General features: G+C 46.8%; 2 protein-coding genes across 2 annotated transcripts in view; both read left to right on the forward strand.

The window, feature by feature from the left end:
- The first annotated feature begins 335 nt into the window (after positions 1-335).
- On the forward strand, positions 336-5,852 carry rpia (ribose 5-phosphate isomerase A (ribose 5-phosphate epimerase)). The gene is made up of 9 exons (XM_062398183.1): positions 336-702; positions 1,285-1,345; positions 1,499-1,554; positions 1,656-1,715; positions 1,832-1,896; positions 3,357-3,425; positions 3,613-3,754; positions 4,003-4,102; positions 4,308-5,852. The coding sequence occupies exons 1-9, from the start codon at positions 451-453 to the stop codon at positions 4,403-4,405; spliced, it is 903 nt and encodes a 300-aa protein (XP_062254167.1). The 5' UTR covers positions 336-450; the 3' UTR covers positions 4,406-5,852.
- A 2,018-nt stretch (positions 5,853-7,870) lies between these two features.
- eif2ak3 (eukaryotic translation initiation factor 2-alpha kinase 3) overlaps positions 7,871-22,595 on the forward strand; it is a 28,007-nt gene continuing 13,282 nt past the window's right edge. The window contains exons 1-2 of the mRNA XM_062398182.1: positions 7,871-8,377; positions 17,948-18,077. Of these exons, the coding sequence (XP_062254166.1) occupies positions 8,052-8,377; positions 17,948-18,077 (456 nt within the window). The 5' untranslated portion in view covers positions 7,871-8,051. The remainder of the gene's footprint in view (positions 8,378-17,947; positions 18,078-22,595) is intronic.

The raw sequence follows: 22,595 nt of genomic DNA on the forward strand, positions 1-22,595 counted from the left end.
TTAATTTTCTTCCATGTGATACACATACAGTGCATTAATTATACACACACGGGCAATAACTACATGTTCACACGTGCAATAACTATACAAACACACTCCACACAGTTAAAGTTACACTGCAACTTTGAACGTGTACAGTTTTACTTTTGTAGTTTATTTGAATTGTTATATTAAGTTATTAAGCTGTTTATTATTCATCTTTGACCAATAAAAGTAGAAACTTGAAATATGGACAAAACAAACAAAACCATGTGAGTGTAACTCCTCGTCTGTCCACGCGGGGGCGCTGCTGTCGCGTGCTGTGGCAGCAGACCCACAACAGCTGATCGTCATGTTTCCTTCAGGAATCAAACCCACGGTTTAACCCGCAGCTCCACAGCAGCAGATCCTCGTCCTGCAGCGGGCCTCTGCTCCCCGGGTCCCGGTGTGTGTGAGTCTGTGAGCCGGGTCATGAGGCTCCGGGGCTGGGTCTCCTCCTCCTGTCACCTCGCTGCAGGTCTCCGCTCCGCCCGGAGGAAACAGGCGGGGTCTCTGTTTTCCTTCAGCCAGAAACACGTGTGTGTCCCCGGTCACTCTGCAGCCGACAGCACCGACAACACCACTGACAACACCACCACCGACACTAACCACAACTTGAATCACAACATGGCCGAGGAGGCGAAGAAACTGGCCGCTTACGCCGCAGTAAACAACCACGTCCAGGTACCGTGTGTAGCCACATGTGCTAACTGTATGTAGCATCGTATGCTAACACGCTGCTAGCCTGTATCTCGTAGTTTTCACTTGTTTTAGATAGTTAGCTTCATGCTAGCAGAGTTAGCTCTAGTTCAAACCCTGTAGCATTAGCCACAGTTAGCTCGTTAGTTATTACCGTTATCTCACCTGCACGGTTTGACTCAGCCCCGGGTCCTGAGCGTCTGTACCGGGTCAGTGACTCTCTGTCGGGTCGGTGTTATATAAATAAACATAATAAACAATATTCAGCAGGTGTTAGCTTCTCATTTAGCTTTAGCATGAGCTAACAGCAGACAGGAAACATCACACAACCTGTTAACTCTTCACATGTATGATTTTAATATGATGTTTAGTTCATCTGCTCTTTAGGTGAAGTGTTTTTATAAAACAATGATGCAATCATACATTTACAGAAGAACATGGATAATAATTCCAAAATAAAATCCATCTATGACTTTAATAAAGAGAGAAAGTAGGTCAGTAAATGTCTTCAATAGAAAACTTGTGTCTGCACTTCAGATTGTTTGAGTTCTTCTCCTTCTGTTGCAGAACAACCAGGTGGTCGGGGTGGGCAGCGGGTCGACCATCGTCTACGCTGTGGACCGACTGGGTGAGTTGCACCACAGTGAAGCTGGAGTCAGGTCTCAAACGTGTGGTTTCATTTTTAGACGATTAATGTTACTGGTAAATCAGAAGATATGATTCAGGAGTGAAGGTTTGAAAACTGTCATCTAACTTCTGTTGTGTGTTTTTGTTGTTGCAGCGGAGCGAGTGCGTCAGGAGAAACTCAACATTGTGTGTGTGCCCACGTCCTTCCAGGTCCGTGTGAAGCTGGAGACACTTCAGTCCCACTCGTAGTCTGGTGTTAGAGATAAGAAGAGAATAAATCATAAATCATAAATCCTACCTCCCCCCCACAGGCTCGTCAGCTGATCCTGCAGCACGGCCTCACGCTGTCGGACCTGGACAGACACCCAGAGGTATGATGACACAGCTGTGGAAAAGGGGACGGGCCACAATACACTCATGTTTGAACCCTGTCCTCTGGTTGTGGTGTTGCACATGTGAACTGGAGACGGTCTCTGTGTCTTCACAGTTGGACGTAGCGATCGACGGAGCGGACGAAGTGGACGCAGACCTGACGCTGATCAAAGGTGGAGGGTGAGGACAGGACCACCAGAAGAGACAGTCTGTCTCTGTCTCACAGCTTCTGTCTCTGTCTCACAACTTCTGTCTCTGTCTCACAGCTTCTGTCTCTGTCTCACAGCCTCAGTCTCACATCTTCTGTCTCTGTCTCACAGCCTCAGTCTCACATCTTCTGTCTCTGTCTGACATCTTCTGTCTCACAGTCTCTGTCTCACATCTTCTGTCTCTGTCTCAAAGCTTCTGTCTCTGTCTCACAGCTTCTGTCTCACAGCCTCTGTCTCTGTCTCAAAGCTTCTGTCTCTGTCTCACATCTTCTGTCTCTGTCTCATAGCTTTTGTCTCTGTCTCACATCTTCTGTCTCTGTCTCACAGCCTCTGTCTCTGTCTCACAGCTTCTGTCTCACATCTTCTGTCTCTGTCTCACAGCTTCTGTCTCACATCCTCTGTCTCTGTCTCACAGCCTCTGTCTCTGTCTCACAGTCTCTGTCTCTGTCTCACATCTTCTGTCTCTGTCTCACAGCTTCTGTCTCTGTCTCACAGCCTCTGTCTCTGTCTCACAGTCTCTGTCTCTGTCTCACAGCTTCTGTCTCTGTCTCACATCTTCTGTCTCACAGCTTCTGTCTCTGTCTCACAGCTTCTGTCTCACAGCCTCTGTCTCTGTCTCACAGCTTCTGTCTCTGTCTCACATCCTCTGTCTCTGTCTCACAGCCTCTGTCTCTGTCTCACATCTTCAGTCTCTGTCTCACATATTCTGTCTGTCTCACAGCTTCTGTCTCTGTCTCACATCCTCTGTCTCTGTCTCACATCTTCTGTCTCTGTCTCACAGCCTCTGTCTCTGTCTCACAGCTTCTGTCTCTGTCTCACAGCTTCTGTCTCTGTCTCACAGCTTCTGTCTCACAGCTTCTGTCTCTGTCTCACAGCCTCTGTCTCTGTCTCACAGCCTCTGTCTCTGTCTCACAGCCTCTGTCTCTGTCTCACAGCTTCTGTCTCTGTCTCACAGCCTCTGTCTCTGTCTCACAGCCTCTGTCTCTGTCTCACAGCTTCTGTCTCTGTCTCACAGCTTCTGTCTCTGTCTCACAGCTTCTGTCTCACAGCTTCTGTCTCTGTCTCACAGCTTCTGTCTCTGTCTCACATCCTCTGTCTCTGTCTCACAGCTTCTGTCTCTGTCTCACAGCTTCTGTCTCTGTCTCACATCCTCTGTCTCTGTCTCACAGCTTCTGTCTCTGTCTCACAGCCTCTGTCTCTGTCTCACAGCTTCTGTCTCACATCTTCTGTCTCTGTCTCACAGCTTCTGTCTCTGTCTCACAGCCTCTGTCTCTGTCTCACAGCCTCTGTCTCTGTCTCACAGCTTCTGTCTCACAGCCTCTGTCTCTGTCTCACATCTTCTGTCTCTGTCTCACAGTCTCTGTCTCTGTCTCACAGCTTCTGTCTCACATCTTCTGTCTCTGTCTCACAGTCTCTGTCTCTGTCTCACAGCGGCTGCCTGACTCAGGAGAAGATTGTCGCTGGCTGTGCTAAACATTTCGTTGTCATCGCCGACTACAGGTTTGTGTATTTTCTCATTAAGCTGAAGACGTGTTCACACTGAAGACAGACGTGTCCCTCTGAGTTAGAGTCTCTCACTAGATTCATATAGAAACACAGCTGCTGGGAGAGAAGCTGATTTTGCCACGAGAGCTGTAACTGGATGTGTTGAGACTCAGTTCTGGTCTTTCACGGTGTCTCTGCTCAGGAAGGACTCCCAGGCTCTGGGTCAGCAGTGGAAGAAGGGCGTTCCTCTGGAAGTGATCCCGATGGCGTACGTCCCCGTCTCCAGGACCATCGCCAGACGCTTCGGGGGGGAGGCCACTCTGAGGATGGCCGTGAGCAAAGCAGTAAGTGGACGATTGGCTCCTGTTGTGTTTGCTCTCTCTCTCTCTGTCTGTCCCTCTCTCTCTCTTTTTGTTGCACCATCACACATCTTTTCTTTGTGTTGCTCCTGGTTGTGTTTCAGATGTTTAGTTTTGGTCCTGGACCATGTTGTAAACAGTTTGTGTGACCTCAGTCTGTTGTCGTCAGTAGTGAAGCTACCAAGCTGCCTTTTTTTTTGTGACTGACCGTGGTTTGTGTCTGTGACTCTCAGGGTCCTGTGGTCACCGACAACAGTAACTTCCTCCTGGACTGGAAGTTTGAAGGTGCTCAGAACTGGAAGGAGGTCAACACTGCGCTCAAGATGATTCCAGGTGAGGAGCTCTGGGTTTATAGAGATGAGGAGATGATGCTCCAGACTTTCTCCAGAACACATATGAAGAATGTAGCAGGAGAGTCCTCTGGAGAAACTGACCTCTGTGTTCTCACGTACAGAGAAAGACCTGGGATTCTCCAGGGTTCAGTTCATGTCTGAAAGCAGCTCCATGTTATGAAGCGTGTCCCTCGATGTGTCCTCAGGCGTGGTGGAGACGGGCCTCTTCGTGGGCATGGCTGAACGAGCCTACTTTGGGATGGAGGACGGGAGCGTGCAGGTTCGTGATCCTCCCGTCCACTGAGGAGGTTGGAGCCCCCCCCCCCCCCCCCCCCCTCCCGACTGACCTCCCTTCTCCCTCAAGTGCCTTCAGAGGGACGGGACAGACCTGAAGCAGGGACGTCTCCAATCATCTCATCTCCCAACCCGGACAAATTCACCATCACTTGGTTTCTCTCGTCGGGTCTTTATCATGTGGTGCTTCTGGTTCTGTGAGTGTTAAAGTGCCTGATGAGTGAAATCCAATATACCAGATGTACTTTTTTAAGTTTTTCTTTTTCCAGTGTTTGCTCAGCTCAGCCTCGTGGTTCCTGGCTCACCCTGTCATTAGCAGGTTGGACTGGAGGGCTGCGGTGCTGCGGTGCTCAGGCAGAGTGCTGAGTCACTGCTGCAGGATAACGTGAGCCTGGAGCTTCTAAACAGAAATGACGCCATTCAGGTTTTCATCTGAGCAGCTCATAGAAAAACCTCCTTCATCGAATCAGCAAAGTTCAGCAGTCTGAACTGTTCACATCTTTTCTCTGCTGAGCGTTGGTGAAAAATCGTCTCAGCTGCTGTGGACCAATGATTCGGTTTCCTGCTCTGACTAAAGACAGAGTTTGAGAAATCTGTGGTTTCCTCTCAGTTTCAACACCAGTGGAGAGATGAGGAGTAAAGTCCACAGTGTGTGAGTGTGTTTCTGTTAGTGCATGTGTTTTGTTTTCTTCTTCTGTGATCCACATGCATGACTCCTCTCATTCCTCACACAGGCCCTAGTGATGATCTGCAGGTGTGTTGTTAACGTTTCATGTTTAATAATGAGCTGTGGAGATCAGATATGAACCAACACGTGTGATGTGCCTTGATAAGTCAACACAATAGAGATTCCACTTTGTGTCGAAGTCACAAACCTCAAACCTCCCTGAGAGCTGCACGGTTCAGTTCTATAAAAGACGATTCAATACGTGAATCATTAATAAAAGATCCACCAAGAAGCATCTTAGATATTTCATGTGTTGTCAGGTTTTATTATACATCTTAAAACTGAATGGTGCAGTTTGAAGAGGGAGATGAACTCACTGTGCAGCCAGCTCACGTGCTGATACTTCACTGTCCACACTCACCAGCAGATCAGTGAGCGTTTGTCCTTCTGGGGATTCGACCTCCTCACTCTGCCCCCGGCTCACGATGCCGTCCTCTGGTTTTATCTTCTCATGTTTCTGTGTTTGTCTGAACAGCGAGGAGACGCTCAGGAAGTCTTTTCTGTCACATGAGGTCAGAGTTCTCAGGTACGATGCATCGGATGCTGTTCTATTATGGGATGTTTACGACAGGAAGTGACAGAGTGTGGTTCAATTCAGAGTGAGCACCATGATGGATATTTGTGCACCAGCGTTTCTTTTTCTTCTCTTTACCAACCGACTGTGATAATGATTTTTCTGCTGTGAAGGTACGATTTCTTTTTGCCAAACAATAAAAGACCAAAACTCAAATGACTCCTGGTTTTTATTTCTGATTTCTTCTCTTCACTTGTTTGTAACATGATGGAGCTGAAGTTATAATGAGCCGAACACCCTCAGTAACAGAGTTAACCAGCACTTCAATATAAGAACAAAAATAAAACCGGTATTTCGCTTCTTCCTTATTATTTATAGACCTTTGTTGTGTAATTCTCCTTTATGGCCGCTCGGGGGCGCTAGAAATACAACCAACTCAGTTCCTGCCGACACGCCAGTGTTGTTTCCCAATGACGTCATATCTGTAGTGAGGCAGGTTATTTACGTTTAAAGAGACATTTCAAATGTGTATTCATAAAAAAACGTTATTAATGATCTTTAAAGTTCCAGAGCTGTGCTGCAGCTTTTTATAAATGAACTTATAAATTAAAATCATGAATGTTTATATTGCATCTCAATGACATGTCATTTTACTTCCTGAATGTTTATCTATAAGTTGTTTCTATATATGTTTGTGCTGCTTGACAAAGATCCGGTTTGTTATTATTATTCTGAGGAAATCCACCTCCTCATGCATGAGAGGAAACCAAACTCAGCCCATAGGAGCCAGTCATCCTGGTGGCGGCACCACAACAACCATCTAGAGTTTAAAACTTTGAACAATTCAAAGCAAATCAATTGAGCAAGATCTGGAACTTTGCAAATTTCCAGTGAAATCTAGAACAAATTGAGCAGAAACTTGTATTCACTCTGAGTTGGCAGCAATTGTTAATTCCAATACTTGTTAAACCCATCTCCTCCCACAAGCTGAGACCACCTGACTCCTCACACTGTTCTGCACTAATGATCCAGCCACAGTCCTCAACATGTGTTTTCTGTAAACAGATCAATTCTCTCTAAATAAACAGTATAGAGCAATGACACACTTCTCATTTCTTTCTAGATGCAATGTGACAGGTTTCAGAGTTTTGTCTTGATCACAGACCTTTGGAAAAATGTTTTGCAATGTTTCATCATGTCACAAATCTCAGTCTGTGGAGAAACTCCTCTGTGAACAGTCACTCATGGAGGAAACAAACTTTCAGAATAAATCACAGGCTTCTATTCACTAGATCAACAACAGAAAGGATTTTATCTTGGAAGCTGAATCTTGGACAGAAGTCCAGTCAGCAGCTCTGCAGCCACAGTGTGATGTTACATCATCAGTGAGGACATATCACCTGACAGGAAGCTGCTCAAAATGACTTTTACTTCAGAGTCTGAGGGTTGTGGAGTTCAAACTCCGGTAACTGTTTGAGTCTATTCTAGAAAAATTCATTTCCAAACGCTGGTTTTCCTCTTCCTCCTCTTTTCTTTCATTTTCCACACTTCCTCAAATTGACCCCTTGACCCTGTGATTTGGTTTTTATTTTACAGTTGTTGTTCAGTCCTTCACACTGTAAAAATAAATATTACAGAATATTTGTACTTGATAAAACCATTTGAATGTTTGTTTACATGAAAGTAAAACCACGAGCAGTGAGACGTCTCGTGACCAGAAGCAGGAAGTTTCTCTTCAGCCACGTTGGTCTTTTCTTGTGGCCTGTCTTGACAACTCCTTGTGATTGGCAGCTGACTATCCAATCCTGTGCTTACGAGTTGTCCGTGGGAGCTTACTACTTGACCAATCGCGGCGCAGCTCAGTGACATCGCCTCTCCCATTGGACGGAGGTCGACATTCCCTCTGCCAATCACACTTCCTCCTCAGAGGAGGCGGGGTTGTTTTGCGTCACCGCTCAGCTCATGCTGTGTGGCACTCTCCAGTGCGCAAGCGTCACTTTGACAGACAGCTGTCTGACCAATGGCGTGTGGTGTTTGAGTGGGCGGGCCCACCGTGATCCCACCTCCCGGAGTGACAGCACTCTGGTGCAATCGCCTTCTGCTTAGTATGCGAGCGCGTGCCGAGTGACAGGGCGAGCGAGCCAATGACAGGCGTGTGCGGGAGTTCACCGACCAATCGTGTTGTAGCAACAAGGCGGGGCGTCGCGTTACCAGGGCAGGTGGCGTGAGGTATAAAAAGAGCAACATGGAGTCCCGGCGGCTGTTTATGTTTACCTGACGCGTCTCCTGCTTCTCGGCCGCGGCGCCTCGACTCGTCTCCTCCGGCTCCGTGTGGAAGTCGAACACGTCTCCTCCGCGGGTCCCCGGCATGTGACGCCCCCCTCCGGCTTCACTGATGTGCCAGGCTCCTTACAAATGGAACGGGGGCTTCTCTCTGGACCCGTGAGCGTCTCCCCGCTGCTCCTGCTGCTGCTGCTGCTGCTCTGCCCGCTGCTCCCGCTCGGCAGCTCCCTCCCGCCGCCGCCGGCTGCTCGGGGCTCCGCCGTCCGCTGGGAGCCGCCGCCGACCCCGGCCACGACCCCGGCGGAGCATGGTGGCATGGAGCGCGCCTTGGAGAACATAGGCGGCCCCGGCACCGCCGCGGACGTTGTGGTGGAGGACGAGGACACCGGGTCCACCGGGAACACCGGGGAGGCGGAGGACAGCTACGGGGAAAGTAACGGAAACATCCCGCCGACCAGGTAACCGCAGCGTGTGAGGTGTGAGTGGAGCTAGCTGCTAGGCACCCGTTATCGGACAGCAGGTTGCCCGCCCCCCTGAGAAAAGTTTTTAAAGCTCGTGTCTTTCACTTTGATCTAAACGCTTTAAAAACTTTTCTCAGATCAAAGCAGCGAGCGGTTCTCTGAGTCAGAAGCTCGGACTCGAACCCTCTGACACTTTCAACTTGTTTTGGATGCGGTCACTTGACCCCCCCCCCCCCCCCGCAAAATCCCCGCATTAAACGCCCATTTCCTCAGGCCACCTGCTGGCGGTGCTAACTAAGTTTTGCGGGACACGTGAGGACATGTCCAAGAGCAAATTAGTGTCCGATAATGGACGCAGTTGTGCTATCAAAGTTTGGATGTGCTGAGGCGTGGAAAGAGCCAGAACACGTGGTTGATTCGAGCTGGGTCGATTAGAGGTGTCAGTCTGGTTATTCAAAGTTTTAATGTTTCATATTCTTTCAAATTCATTTGACCTCATTTCCAAGTTGTTTTGTTATTTCTAAGTTTTCTAGATTTTTTGTAACACATGGGAATAACAGTGAGACATATCAAAGAGGTAAAGGAACAAATTTGAATGATTCTCATGAACAATATTGAAATAATCAAAGTCTGGAAGCCATGGTACTTTCTGAAGATGATCATATTGTTGTTATTGACTCTGCTCAGCTTGTCAGGGCAGAACAGAAAGTTTGAGAGTCAAAGTTTCCACAGTGAGAACACACGTGACAGGAACTTAATCGTGTTTGTACTAAAACCGTTTGGTGTGTGTTGTCTCTCGGAGGTGACGTTAGAATCCTGTTCTGTCACCGTTCAGTCCACTGATCCGAGAACAGCCCTGGGTTCACGTCATGTGGCAAACAAACCGGTTACAGCTGAGACTCGGCTGTGACAGCTTTGTTTCCACACACACACATGCCCTCGTCTCCTGATCAGTGACCCCCCCCCCTGTCCTCAGAGACATGACTGGAGACAAGTCCTGTTCACATATAGTCAGCCTGTGAACATGCAGGGGGTTTAAAGTGGTCATTTAAAGTTGTGAGTGTGCGTTTGGCTCCACATGTTGTGATGCTGCCCCCGTGCTGGTTTCTGTTAAAGTGTTGTTGTGCCAATCAGAGGGAATTATCTTTTACACCTGTTGTAGATTCAAATCAAACCTGTGCTCTGTTTACTACAAACCTGGAGAGCAACTGAAACGTGGCCGTGTCATTCTGCTGGGAGCATCTCCAGGAGGCTGCTCTTCAGAAGTTCCACTGACCCCTCCTGGACTCGCTGCTGAAGTGAGGAGCGGGTCTTGGCGCAGAGGGCAGAGCATTGATTCTGTCTTCCTTGGTAAACAGGTTTGACGCCCACCTCAGATGTTTGGCGCAGTGGGTTCCTCCTGATGCTCTTTCTCTCGGCCGTGTTATTCTCTTTTACTACACAACACGTGTGTATCAGCTCCAGCCCAGCGTCTTGGATCATTGTTATTTCAGTGCCTTTCCTTGTCGGAGCACGTCAGACCCCCTCGCTAAATTATTCTCTGTGTAGTCTTCTAAACGAGCCGTCTGCTCTCCGAGTGGGAGCCGGATCAAAGTGCAGCGTGAAATTGAAAACATTGTTTGGCTTGATCCCTTTTTGAAGGTTTCTGGGGCCGTTTCTTATCATAATACTTGAAACTTGGTGATTCTGGAGCTACTTGGAGGTAACAGGCTCCATTTAAAGCTTCCTCACGACCCCTTAAACATCAGGTCGGCTCTTTTTTGAGATGCCATCAAGTTGAGAGGAGGAATAGTTGTTGTGCATGTTGTCATTTCACCACCAAGGTCACAGACTTGAAGGAGGATAAGGTTCCCTACCTGTCGTCTGCAGCACGGTGTCAACAAGAAATCAGAAGTAATTAGCGGAGCGGTTACAGCTCTGAGGGAAGCGAACAATTCCCCCGGCCGGCCACCTCATCTGCAGCAGGAGAACTCTGGAGCAGTCGTCCTGCTGCTGGTCACACCCTGCCACCACTCGCTCTCTGCGTCTGTTCCTGTGCTGGGTATAAAAATATATATCTATATCTACACGTGTCTGTCACTCTGCTGCGTCTGTCCGTTTGCATCTCTGACTTTCTCTCGTCTTTCTTTCCTCGTCTTTCTCCCATCCTCACTCTGTTTATCACCATTAATTGGCTTTAATTCATCTTATTTCAATCACTTTTGGGGGTTAATTAATCAATTATAAATAATTAAAAGTTAAAACGATTCCCCTTGTTTTGTGTGTTTTTTGGTTTTAAACGGGAGAAATATAGATTTCACATGAGGTCACGTTTGTCTTGATATTCTTTACCCGGTGTTACTTCTCACAAGCTGCCAGACAGAGCAGAGCAGGAATTTGCTCTGCTCTGTGTGGCAGAATAACAAACAGCACAATAACAAACAGTCGCTCTGATATGTAGAAGTCATTGAGATAAAGAATTAACAAGTAGCTCGGGAGGAAGGTGAATTATTCATTAAAACGCTCGTGTGTAAAACAACAACATAGATTTGTCGCTGAAATAAGAAAATGATGAACTCAAGGAGTTTTTGTTTTTCTCACAGATTTAAAAACACACCTCGTCTGTCTGTGTTTTTAATTGTCTCTTTATTGGATTTATTGTCTCTCGCTCTCGTATCTTATTCTTTCTTTACCGTCCCTGATGCTCTCTCTCTTCCTTTACCTTCACACGTACACATTAGCGTCGGCCCCCCCCTGAGTACACACTCCTCTCCACGCTCTGTTTCCATCCATCTGTCAGGAGGATTGTTGTTGAACTTTAGAAATCTCACAAGCAACGCGACTGGATTTAGGCGCGTCCCCCCCTTTTTCAAAATTGGACCAATTTAAATTTACAAAAATACTTCCTAAATGTCAGAAAGCACATTTACAAACCAGAGGAAAACAAACGTCTGTTCAGTTTCTCTTCCTCAGCAGCACGACCTGCGTAAAGCAAACAAATGGGAGATTTGGAAACGAGTGATACAACTCAACGAAACTCGGCTTTCACTTCATCCTCACTTCTTCCAGATTAATGAGTTCAACCTTTTAAAAAAACAAACATTTCCCCAGTTCCTTTTGTGACCGCACCAGCTCCTGTGATAAGAGCCACCCAGTGATCGTAATAAGGTTAACACACCCTTGATCGCACTACATGTGTGTTTGTGAGATTCGTTTCTAAGTGAAGCGACGACACCTTTTCTTATTTTCTTCCAATTTAGATTTTGCAAAGTCAAACGCAGACTCTTGAAAACACTTCCTGTGGACAGCTTGAAAACCAGTCTCCTCTCAGATGTCAACGTGTTTTGGCTTTCTGTCAGTTGCAGCTGTTTTTATTTCTTTCTTTCTTTTTTTTAATATTCCTGTTCCCTCCTCCACCCCTGTATCCTGTCATCTATAAATATTCTAGATGTTGGCTTTGATCCGTCCTTGGGTTTCTGACGCGAGCTGCTGTTCTGTCGGCTGATGCCTGTCACCTCACTTTTAACTCTGCCGTCTATACGTTGCAAACGGCGCTCCGGAGGATTGGTGTTTACATCTGTCTGTGAGTGTGTGTGCGTGTGAGTGAGTGTGGGAATCATAAGTGACGGCGCTGCCAGGGTTTGATGCCTCCACCAGCTAGCGCTCCATCGGGGCCTCCGTCACCTCAGGGATCACTTGGAGGTGAGAGGAGAGAGGACAGCAGCTTTGTTTGAACTTGCAACCCCCCCCCCCCCCCTTCCAACAACCCCCCCCGCCCTTTGTACCCCCCCCTCCCCGGGGCCCTGCAGGGGCAACAGCTCTTCTGGGCCGCCGCGCTCGCCGCGCTGGCTCCCACCAGCCTACTGCTTAGCAACAGCCAATCGGCCGAGCCGGGCAACTTGTTGGCCAATTGCGTCGGAGAGACGGGCTAGTGCTCAGAATTTGAGTTGGTGGCCGCATGGGTCTGGCTATAGTTAGGTGAAGAGGGAGGAGGAGTTACTCTTTTTTTTTTTTTTGGGAGGGGAGAGATGGTTTCCTTGTTTTTCTCTTTTTTATTTTTGCCACCCTGCTCACTTTGTCTCAGTCGGCGGCTCCCTGTAACCAGGCAGGGAGATGTTGTGGGTTTTATTAATAGAAACTGTCCCCAAAATAACAGGTCAAGATGAAGTTGATTGAACTCCCTCTGGGAAGTTCTAATTGAGCACTTCAAACCTAGTTCTCTAATCTCAGACCTGGTGCAGGGGAATGTTTTATCTGAGTGTCAAACTAAAGCCTCACTTTGAATAAACCCATTTAATCTCATTTAACATATTTTATCCTCTTTTTGTTTTACCTTTTACGTAACCAATGTTTTTATCTGCCGTTGTTCCTTTTTTGTGCTCTTACTTTATATCTTATGTTGTTGTTGTTGTTGATAAAATATATGTTATTGTGTAGTGTAAAGAAGTTTGGGTGTGATGACCTTTAGTGACTTTCTGTGCACTTCTGGGTTACAGAAGAGGTTAATATGTATTTGACAGGTTGTTTCATAACCTGCTGATCATAAATGTGTTTCCATATAATTATCAGTGGTTGTGAATTTATTAGGTCGCTGGTTGTTTTGGTAAGTCGGCAGGACACATCCTGCAGCACTGCAGTATGGGTGGGGCAGAAGCAGAAAGGTGGGCTACTCGGAGGGAGGGAGGGAGGGGAGGAGAGGGAGGGAGGGGAGGTGGAGAACGAGGAGTTAGCTTCTAGTTTGCAGGACCACGCTTTCTTGTTTTCACTCCGGATGGCTCCTCACTGCTTAGCAACAACGAATGAGATCCTCGGATCCGAGCTGCAGTCTGGCCAATCGCTGGCTGTCAGGGATGTGGCGCCATAGAGTTTGGATTTTACCACATGTGAGTTGGAGAACGGGAGAGAGAGAGGAGGAGGGGGGGGGGGGGAGTGAGAGAGAGAGAGAGAGATGGCAATGCTTTTAAATGAAGAGTGTTGTTTTTTTTCTCTTAACCACACCTTGTGCGCTCTGCTGCAGCGACCCTGACGGGTGTGAGGTGGACGTCCTCAGCACTCAGCCTTTACCCATCACCGCTAAGACCTAATAAAATATCACTTGTTAACTCAACAGGTTCAGAGGACAGTGGCATAAACCTTCAAGTGACATTAATCTGCGTTTGAGTGCCGGAGTTATGTCCTCTGTGATCATCAATGTCTCTTTAGGCTTTAATGGCTTTAACTGACTCACTGCTACCTTGTCAGTCACCAGTGTAAATCCCTTTAGGTCTTTGTAATCGTATGGTGAGAGTTTATCTAAAGTAAGCACACAGGAGCAGACTGGTGTTTGCCAAAGAAAAGGAGTTCAGCCCTTGTTGTTTTCTGTGTTGTGTTAACCGCCTGCAACTCTTAATCCTGCACTGAGCAACGGGATTATCACAACTGAAAGGTTTAATGTGGAAGGTTTTAAAACTTGTTCAGTGTCTGTTTGTTTTATTGTCACTGTGACCAGGTTGCAAAAACTGAATTCAGATTTAATAACAATATCACATTTAATAGTTAAAACCTCCACTTTGTGTCCTGTGCACAGTTTAAAGGAATGCACTTGACACATGGCTTGTTTTCCCCTCCTCCTGCTGGTGCAGCTGGTGGTGGTGCTGGGTGCGGCCGGCTCAGAGCTGCATCCATAACTTTCACACCACGTGCTCCCCATGCTCTCATATTTTTGTCCTGCCTCTCCATGGCTGCACGGGAAGCTGAGCGGCAGCTGCGCGGCAGCAGAACTCCACACTCCGGCGTGCAGTCAGGCTGCTCGCTGTTGCATGGTTACAGCCAGCTCTGCCCTACCGTTGGCTCATCGGCTGCACAGCCACCCGCCCATTGGCCAAGTGGGGAGAAAAACAGCGCTCCCATTGGCTGCCGGCACGTTGCAGCCCTTTGCGATTGGCCCAGCTCGGCGGCTCCCGCTCCTTGGAGACTCGGCCTGTGTAAACATCCTGGTTGTTTCTTTCAATGGAGTGTGTTTACCAGCAGCTCGGTTTTGCCGGTGTGTGCAGACTGAGGCGGAGAGTCTCCGAGGAGCAGAGGGCCTGGTGAGAGCGCAGCTAATTGGCTCCCTGCTCCTCCATATACTTAGTGATTGAAGAAACACTCGCCACTGTTGTGACACTTTTGACAGAACAACAGGCGAGGACCCTAACAACCCTCAGTCTGTCGGCAGCCGCTCTGCTCTCACTCTTTCTTCCTCTTCATCCTGTCCTCCGACGTCTCTCTCAGCGCCCCCCCCCCCCCCCCGACAGGCCTCAGTCGGCGGCAGCAGCCCCACAGGCGGCGTGTTCTCCCTTTGGTGATGAGCCGAGCAGCGGCGTCTCGGGGCTCAGCCATGGAAAAAAATAAATTGCCTCCATTTGTAAATGATACAGTGGGGCTGTTTGTTGTGTTTATTGATGGGATCAGTTGCATTTTTTTTGTTGCTACTCCCCCCTCCTCGCCTCCGCTGCTCTTTTCCCTCCATTATCATTATAGTGCCTAAGTTGTACAGCCAAGTGTGGACCCCCCCCACCCACCCCTCTCTCTCTCTCTCCTCCTCCTGATCCTGATCCTTTATCTGGAGAACAAAGAGTCCACGGAAAGCTTTGATCACTCGTTTCAGAATGAAATCCCACTATCTCTCGCTCGCCTCCTTTTCCGTCTCTGAAGTTGAACCCGATGCTCTCAGCGACTTCTTCTTCTTCTTCCTCTCTTCCACATTGGCAGCATGACTCGTAGAGGGGGGGGCAGGGCTGGTCCTGGAGAAGGCCGCCAAAAGCTCCCACCCTCTCACAGAGCCGCCTGCTTAGCAACAACCAATCAGCCTAATATTTTTGGCAGGGTCTGGCAGCCAATCGGGTTGGTGAGAGCGGGCCTCAGCGCTGTGTTTTCACTGGCTGCCGAGAGGAACAACAATGTTTTTCTTTTAGCGCTCTGTACTTCAGCGCTAGTGGCTGATAGCGCTCGGAGCAGATTTGGGGAGATAATCTTGGCTTTGATGAGGCTGAAAGACACATGGCTCATTACTCTTAAGTGATCCTATTTGCATTTTTATCCAAACTTGCAGCGCCAGTTGAGATGAAACAGCGAGCTGGTCCAGAGCGGCGGCTGCATGTGTCTCTGCCTGAAGTGAAACATCAGAGAATCCTTCCTAACATTGATTTGCCCCGTCTGAAACAATCCATTTCTGAGTTGTCCTAAGGCTTAAACATCCTCGAACACGCTTCTCCCCCCCCGTGACGGAGGAATGTTCGATAGGTGGAATCAATAGGGATTACAGCTTGTCGATAGCAATTCACCTGCTCCGTCTGAATGATGGATGGTGCTGTTGATGCTTATATTAAATACACAACAGTAACGGATGCTGTTGAGAGGCCTCATTTGTCTGAATTGCCCCATTTTTTCTTTTTCGGTCCGAGCCGGGAAACAAACAAGTAAAACATTTCTTCTTCTTCCCTCCGCCGCGGCTGCCTTGTTGCCCCCGAGGGAGGCAGTTAAAGCCCATATGCCCCAGTGGCCAACCGAGGGAAACTTGGGTCCCAGCTGTGTGGATGTGAGGCAGGATGTGCCCGGCGGCGGCGTGTGTGCGCTCAGCAGAGCCTCGCTGGTTAAATAAAGCTAAAAGCCCAGTTGACAGCATCTTCTCTAGACAGATACAAATCCATAGTCAGGAGGTGGCCCCTGCCAGCGCCCAGTCAGGACCCGACTGACAGGCAATGCGGCAGGAGCCCTCAGAGTAACTCAGTCTTGATTCCTTCAGTTGGGCTGTTGTTTAGCCTGGAGTTACTCCGTGTTAGAAGAGCAATGTTTACAGAACCTGCTGTGTGGGCACATAAAACTGGAATACATAATTCTTGGGGAAAACCCCTCGAAACGGGAGGAGAAATATTTAAAGACCGATCTCTACAGTAGTTTTTAATTCTCTAAAGGTTGAGGGTTTGGGTGCTGTGAGGAACGAGCAGCTCGTAGATCATCTGTCCCCCCCCCCCCCCCCCCCCCCCCCCCGCATGTTTTTACCTCCTCGTATTTTTAGCCGCTCTTTCTTTCGTGGTCATTAATGCCTCTGAATGAAATATGTGGAATACTATATACTTTATTTAGCTGTAACAGCTTGTAGTATTCATTACATTATTATAAGGCTTAATTATGTTATTTATTTCACTATATCCTCGAGGCCTGTGTTTTAAAACTTTAATAAAATGAAGATCTCCGAAGGGTTTTGTTTTCTTATTCATTTCTGATATGGTATTTTTGTCAGCTGTCATCTTGGGGGCTGTCAGGCCAATGTTTCAGTTCAATTAAATTTCATTCACATTGAGCCAAACTCAAAACACGCTTGTCACGTTGGTTGAACACAGATTTTCTGCCAATGTTGCAGAGTCCAGACGAAAAAAGGCCGGGACGAATCAGAACAAGTCACTCTCCGACTCCATGGAAATAGACGACACGTGAAATATCTATTTAAGGTTTTCACATATAATTTAGTGTAATGTTGTTGCAGTAATAACAGATTCAAGCCTGAGAAAAGTAACCATGGCAAATCCCCCTGTGTGCTCCTTACAGTCCCTCTTACCATCTGCCATTACAGTCAGTGTGCTCCTTCCAGACCCGAGGCACTACAGACTCCTGTGTCTCTGCTGGAGAGGGTGGATGGCCATTAGGTTCACATTTATAAATCTAGAATCTGCACACAGTCGTAGATGCAGTCTTTCTATATGTGCCTGTTTTTTGTCATCATGAACCATGAATAAATCTTTGAGAAATCAGATCTTCCTTTTTAAAACAAATCCTATCTACAACAAAGTTTACTGGCTTCTCTCTTCGGTGTCCTGTCCTTCCGCTAAGTCTCGTGGAAATATGTTTTTTTGTTTAATCAACAGGCAGAAAATTGCCATAAAAACATAACCCTTATGGCCGCGTTAAAGACCTAAGATATCCGTTTCTAGATCATTTCAACCTTGCATGTATCACAGCTTTGCTTCTTGATCTTAGTTTAGATTTTTAATTCAGTCCCAGATGGTTTTAAATTTATTTATTCTAGAGTCCATCAGCTCTATGTCCGTCTCCTTATTCAGCCTTTCAGCCATTGTTTGTCTTCTCCTTCCAAATTGCAGCTTAAATGAACCAGGTGCATTTTGGTGGATTCCTGTTTGTTTCACTATCAACTCGAAATATATGGTCTCACTTGTCCCTGCTGTATTTTCTAAGTAAATACGTGTGTGTGTGGGACGTCTGGTCAGGTTTTAACAATCCTCCGACGTGATCCCAGCTTTAAGGATGAGGTCTGTCATGGCACAGGTGCTCTGTCGGCTGCAGTTGAAGGTCACCCTGCTCGCTAATCAAGGGTAGACTGGAGAGGGAAAGACGACATCTGCCCCACCGCACGTCTCTGCCCTTTACTGTCTTATCTGTGATGGCATTAGACTCAAGCCCCCCACTGGGAAAGTGGCGTTAAAGGATAACACGGGCACACATTTGCAAAGTAAAAAAAGAAAGCCTGCTGATACACGTTGCTGCTTTTACAAACCCCCGTCTGCAAACCCTCCAGATGAGTGTGTTGAACTCTTTGTCTTCCACCCTCAGGTCTCTTGTGATCATCAGTACCCTGGATGGACGCATCTCTGCTCTGGACCCTCACAACCAGGGCAGGAAGCAGTGGGATCTCGATGCACGGTCCGGGTGCCTGGTGTCATCCAGCCTCAGCAAACCTGAGGTAGAACCAATGTCAAAGTTTTCTGCTGTGTTTTTTAATTCATCTGAAATGTAGATACACAAACAAAACACACCTCATGTTGGACATTTTTGATTTAATGCCCTTTCTGTTCATCCTATATCACAATGAAAGACATGACAGCTACCCTAATGTGAAGTCACAGAGTCTTGATCGCCCCCCGGTGGCTGGCTGCTGTATGGCATAAGTCAAACCCTGCCTCCTCCATGTTAATAGTGTTATTCAGTAAAACACAACATTCAACACAATAAAAACAGTCAGTTTTATGAAGCCCAACAACCTCACACTCATCTGATAAACACCCGAGTCGACCACAGGCACTTAAACGAGTCAAACAGACACTGTTCAGCAGATTAACATCTACCAGTGGATGAAGAACTCAGTTTCCAGAGTCTCGACGTGTCAGTGGGAAGTTAAAGACGCATCCTCGTCTCAAAACAAACCCCGTCCCTCCGCACTCGCTCTCCATCGACCAGCAATTGAACTCTGTGCACTTTGAACAGCAGACCAAGGGTTGTGTTGCTTACATTCATGGCATGTGCACACACACACACACAAACATACTTACATACATAATACATTCCAGACATGGTGTACACCCCCACACAAATCTGAGAGTAGCTGTTTCGCCTGGAGGATTATCCTCTTTGTTGAAGGTGCTGGTTTACACACACGAGCACAGCAAGACCCTCGCCTGTGTGCATGTACACAGAGGCTTAAACCGCCCACACCGACATGCTGGAAGTGAAGTGTAGCCCAGAGCGAGACCAGAGCGCCGCTCGCCCAAATAAATACTAGAGATGTGCTCATGGTTCACTTTGATGTGGACTCACTCCACTTGAAAGTTTCGCCTCGGGGGGGGAGAAGAAGCCTGTGATACTAACGAGAGTCTGGGTGGCTGCTGATATCAGTTTAATTTTAGTTTGCCCGCGCTGGTTTGAGAGTGAACAAGTGTAATGAACTCGCTGCTTCTGTTATATAAGGACATGTCTGCTTTGTTCGTGTGGCGTCAAGATTTCTGTTTAAGTTTAATTTCTTATGACAGGTTGTTTTTTTCCAGAATAATGATCCAGGCTCATGGTTGTTATATATATTTGTTTTGTTTTGTTTCCTACAGAAGTGGAATGATTGATTTTGGAATCAGACAAAACTGTTTTAAGTTAAAAGCTTTTCTCAACAAGAGTGTGAAGTATGTTTATCAAATTTAAAGCAAACTATGAAGTGTTTAAGTATTGAGTGTTTTTGTTTTGTTCACACTATGGAAAAATTTCATTAGAGTATCTTAAACCTCTGGTATTAGTGGGTGAAGTGGTTCTCAAGTTTCTGTCAATCAGGCTGAAAAGTCTTGTTTTCCTTTGAGCTCAGCTCCACAGCAGCTGATCAGCAAACCTTCAATTAGAAGGAGGGATGTAATCACTGAGATATCAGCTGCTGGCAGTGTGTGTGTGTGTGTGTGTGCGTTTGGCTTTTTAAAAACCCGTCTGACTTGTTGTGCTCTGAGCCACGAGGTCGGGATGCAGAAAAAAAAAATCTGAATTCATGAGCCTTTTGTTTCCAGGGTCCTCAGAGGTTCTAATGTGGAGAACCCCTAAAGGTTCCTCCAAGCTCTTCTACTTTATAGAGCAGAGATCGAGTCAGAAGCTACATTTGACCTTGAATATGAAGTTTGCACCAAATTGTTGAAATACAAGATATCACACTTGATATGTGGCACCTGGAGTTTTGGTGAGATGTGAGTTAGTTTTGTACGTTGTGTTCAAATCTGTTAGAATTAGAATCTAAAGCAAACAAAAATATCACATGCTGTTAGTTTTAAGTTATTAAATTTTAATCTTCAGTCTAAAGAATCCTATTAAAGTCACTGATTTTAAATCTGCTAAAAATCAATTTCAATCTTTCCTCTTTAGTTTATTTTGTTTAGGTTTTCTTAGATAATGAAAGTAAAATATCAAACATACCTCAGTACTCAATTACAGTTTCAGAATTTGTCTATTTTAGTAACTTTGACTTTTAACATGTGAGACGCTTTCCTCATCTTTACATCCATGTGGATTGTTGACACACAAACACACCCTCACACAGACACACACACGTGTGTAGCATCCTCCTGTCAACCTCTAGTGTTGTGACAGACGATGCTGACTGTGTGTGTGTCTGACAAGGTGGAACATGGAGGGATGCCTGTCAGCTCTGAACCCAGTGACTTGCTGTGACGTCATTTGTTGTGTGTGTGTGTGTGTGTGTGTGTGTGTGTGTGTGTGTGTGTGTGTGTGTGTGTGTGTGTGTGTGTGTGTGTGTGTGTGTGTGTGTGTGTGTGTGTGTGTGTGTGTGTGTGTGTGTGTGTGTGTGTGTGTGTGTGTGTGTGTGTGTGTGTGTGTGTGTGTGTGTGTGTGTGTGTGTGTGTGTGTGTGTGTGTGTGTGTGTGTGTGTGTGTGTGTGTGTGTGTGTGTGTGTGTGTGTGTGTGTGTGTGTGTGTGTGTGTGTGTGTGTGTGGTACTTTATGTAAGTTTAAACCCAGCAATGCCCTCTCTGCCCCCATAACCTGGGATGCCTGTCTGCTACCTTGTGTGTCTGGGTATGTTTTGCTGAGGGTGGGGTGGGGGGGCACTCCTGTCTCCTACCCCCACAATGCCTCCCCTGCACTCGGAAACGGTCTCATTGGCGCTTGCCGAGTCCCTGAGACACCAGTCTGCTCGGTGATTAGAGGCTATGGGGGTCTGCCGCCGTGCCATTGGCTGGCCTCGGCGTGCCGGGGAGGAAGCAGCCAGTCACCTGCTGCATCCTCCGGAGTGTTTGTGTGTTGGTGTGTCTGTTAGTGTGTGTGTGTCTTCAGTGAAAAGAGGGACAGCAGAGCCACAAACAGCTTTGTCTGCAGAAAAAGAAGCCATCACTTCAAAAAGCCAAGAGTCGCTCGGGGTTGTTTGGAGAGGGGGTGAAGGGTGTCTCTGTGTGGGTGGTGGTGTGTGTGTGGGGGGGGGGGTTAGATGGAGGAATTCTGTGCCAATATGGAGTGAGTCATGCTAAGGGGGCGGGGTTAAAGGGATGAATAGTGGGGGGGTGATTAGTGAGGTGAGGTAATGCTTCATTCCAAGGATGATGTCATCACATAAGAGACAATACACACTCGCTCACGCCACAACACACACACACACACACACACACCTGCGCACGTCTGCTGGCATGCAGCGTGCCTGAATGAATGAGGAGAGGACCTGATTGATCACTGCATCATGTCATGTGACTAATGTGACAAGCTATTATTCAACCGGCGGTGCAAAGGAAATGGAAACGGAAAGATGGGCATTTTAATCCCACTCGATTAGATCAGTCTCGTATCAGAATCTAAATCAGGTTTATGGGGCCAAGTAAATAAAAACAACATACAGAAAATATATAATACAGTTCTTTTGATTATATTGAGACAGTATAAAGTGTGATATGCAGATAATGTACATATCATTTACAGATAAGACTCGTAAAAGCAACATTGAGATGTATAGTTGCTCTAATTTTGTTTTGATTGTGTTTTTTGTGCTTCAAACCTCCAGTGATTCTCTCTAATAATTCACTCACACTCACAAACACACACTCACTCACAAACACACACACTCACAGGCTGTCTGCCACCTTGAAGTAGAGCTGTAGCCTTGTGGACCAACAACAGCGGCACATTAGACGTGGGTGAGAACTGACTCTGTTTGACAAGATCGCTGGAGCATCAGCACCAACACACACACAGACAGACAAACACACACACACAGACACACACTGCAACTGCTGTCCAACCTCCCCGCTCGCTTCCTTCCCCCCCCGCTTCATTTCCCAGGGGTAGAATACAATGACATGATTAGAAACGCCAAACGATCATCAAGTGTAAGACTTTGGAGGAACGCCTCCACGACTAGAGAGGCACTCAGGCGAGCACACAACTCGCACACTCACACCCCAGCAGTCCCTTTAACTTCAGTCAGGCTGTGACAAATTGCACACAACCACTAACTTATTGTTAGTTAAAGTTCAAAATAAATAAATCCTGGATCTGCCCCTTTTGTCCGACTCCATCGTGGCCCATGTCCCATCCTTAAGTTTATTTTTGTTAAATCAGACAAACAAAGAACAAAAAAGGACGAGGATGAAAATATATCAACCCTGGAAATAAATAATGTGTAGAAAATAATATTTTAAAAGCAGCAATAATAAAAAAGAGGATAAATAAGAACTTAACAGACATACAAGTGCAAAACAAAATGTATTCAGCCACAAACTGACCTCCCCCAGTGACGCACTGGTGCATAAGAACAATGCTCACTGAAGCCAACAGACGACTCTACCTCAAAATAACACTTCCATAAAAATATCCGGTGATAGTGGATATTTTTGTCAGCACATTCAAAAAAAAAAAAAAGGCAGTCTTGAATGAGTCTGGTGTATAGTTATTAAAAATTAATAGGCCCAGGAAAGACACGAGGAGAAGATTTGTGCTGAGAAAGCAGTTTCTTT

This window comes from Platichthys flesus, chromosome 10 (genome assembly GCF_949316205.1).
Source record: "Platichthys flesus chromosome 10, fPlaFle2.1, whole genome shotgun sequence".
NCBI lineage: Eukaryota > Metazoa > Chordata > Actinopteri > Pleuronectiformes > Pleuronectidae > Platichthys > Platichthys flesus.